The sequence below is a fragment of the Austrofundulus limnaeus genome, unplaced genomic scaffold, assembly GCF_001266775.1.
Source record: "Austrofundulus limnaeus strain Quisiro unplaced genomic scaffold, Austrofundulus_limnaeus-1.0 Scaffold442, whole genome shotgun sequence".
Classification (NCBI taxonomy): Eukaryota; Metazoa; Chordata; class Actinopteri; order Cyprinodontiformes; family Rivulidae; genus Austrofundulus; species Austrofundulus limnaeus.
The window spans coordinates 3888-5230 of record NW_013952844.1 but is presented as its reverse complement, the minus strand read 5'-3'; the positions used below and the strand labels follow the sequence as shown (position 1 = coordinate 5230).

Sequence of the window (1343 nt, the reverse complement as noted above, 5' to 3'; positions counted from 1 at the left end):
GGCAACGACTATGGAGACTTCCTGGTCTATAGTGGTAGAGTATCTTTACCTGAAATAACACCGGCAGCATAATGAAGAATGAAATCACACAAAAATACTGATCTAAACCCTATAGGTGCATTAAATAATAAACTATGCATTGAGGAAAACTCACTGAGCTGATGTGATTTTAAAGACATGGTAACTAACTGAGCTGTGGTGTGTTCAGGGGTCCTGCTCGTGGTGGCGTCCCTGGCCGGGTGGGTTCTGTGGTACAGCGGGAACATCGAGGGTCTGGCTGAGCAGAAGGAGAAGGGACACATCGGCAACGCCGTCGACCGAATCGCCCGCACCCTCAGCAGGAAGATCCGCACCTACCGGACCCACCACTGACCCACCACTGAGCTGAGAGGAGTTTTTATTTACAAAGTCTACTAAAAGTCTGTTGCATTTCAAGGAAAAAAAAGGTTACAAGCAAGTTATAAACTTTTCAGCAGCCGATAAAACTGCTGCTCTGTTACAAAGTGTTGTTCAGGTTTAATCACAAGCAGTGTTTTTTCTTTATTTATTTTGTTTTTATAACTCATCGTATTTGATAGGATCCAATAAAAATGTTTTGTGCCGTGTTTCTGTTTCAAACTCAGTGGATGTAATGTGTTAGTCTTTTATTCTGAAATATACGTTTTAATAAAAGAACTCTATTTTCAAGAGATTTCATGTATTTAATATTTGTTCTAATAAAATGTTGTTTGATTTGTTTAATAAATTTCACTAGAAGAACAATGTTTTAATTTTACACACACACAGTAAAGTACTACTGTATTTATGGGGACATTGCATGGACTTCCATTAAATTCTACATCCTAACTCCTAAACCTAACCTCAGCCCTGACCTGTGTTCATACAAATCATCGAAAAGCAGCAATGGTGACATCTTCAGTCCACTCAGTGAAAATATAAATTGTGAACATTATATTTATAAACTGCACTTTCATGGAGTGCACTGAAGATGTCACTGTTGCTTCTTTATTAGAAAATGTGAGAGCAGGTAATGTTTGATGTGCATTACATCAAAAAATATTAGTTTAATTCGTACTAATTATTTAGATTTAGTTTCAGATTTAGCCTGGCCTGCGGTGACAATACAAGTCTGATTTTTTTTTTTAGAAAAAGTTATTGCTTGAAACTTCTTTTTAGGATATATTTTATTAGATAATTTGTAATATTAATGTTTAAGCTAAATTTAAATATTATGCTTAATTTAAGAGTTAAATCTGTTTTACTGGTGTAAAAAATTTGTTTAAAAAACTGAAAGATCCAGTGCCCCGGCACAAACAGAGCAATATTGCATATGCTGTTAAGTG

At 35.7% G+C, this 1343-nt stretch overlaps 1 protein-coding gene across 1 annotated transcript; it reads left to right on the top strand.

The window, feature by feature from the left end:
* tmem238a (transmembrane protein 238a) lies at positions 1 to 691 on the top strand (the record flags this gene model as incomplete). Its single annotated transcript, XM_014024845.1, is given in 2 exon segments — positions 1 to 34; positions 209 to 691. Coding segments are annotated over 2 exon segments (198 nt in total), but the record flags the coding sequence as incomplete, so codon positions are not given.
* Between the last annotated feature and the right edge of the window lie 652 nt (positions 692 to 1343).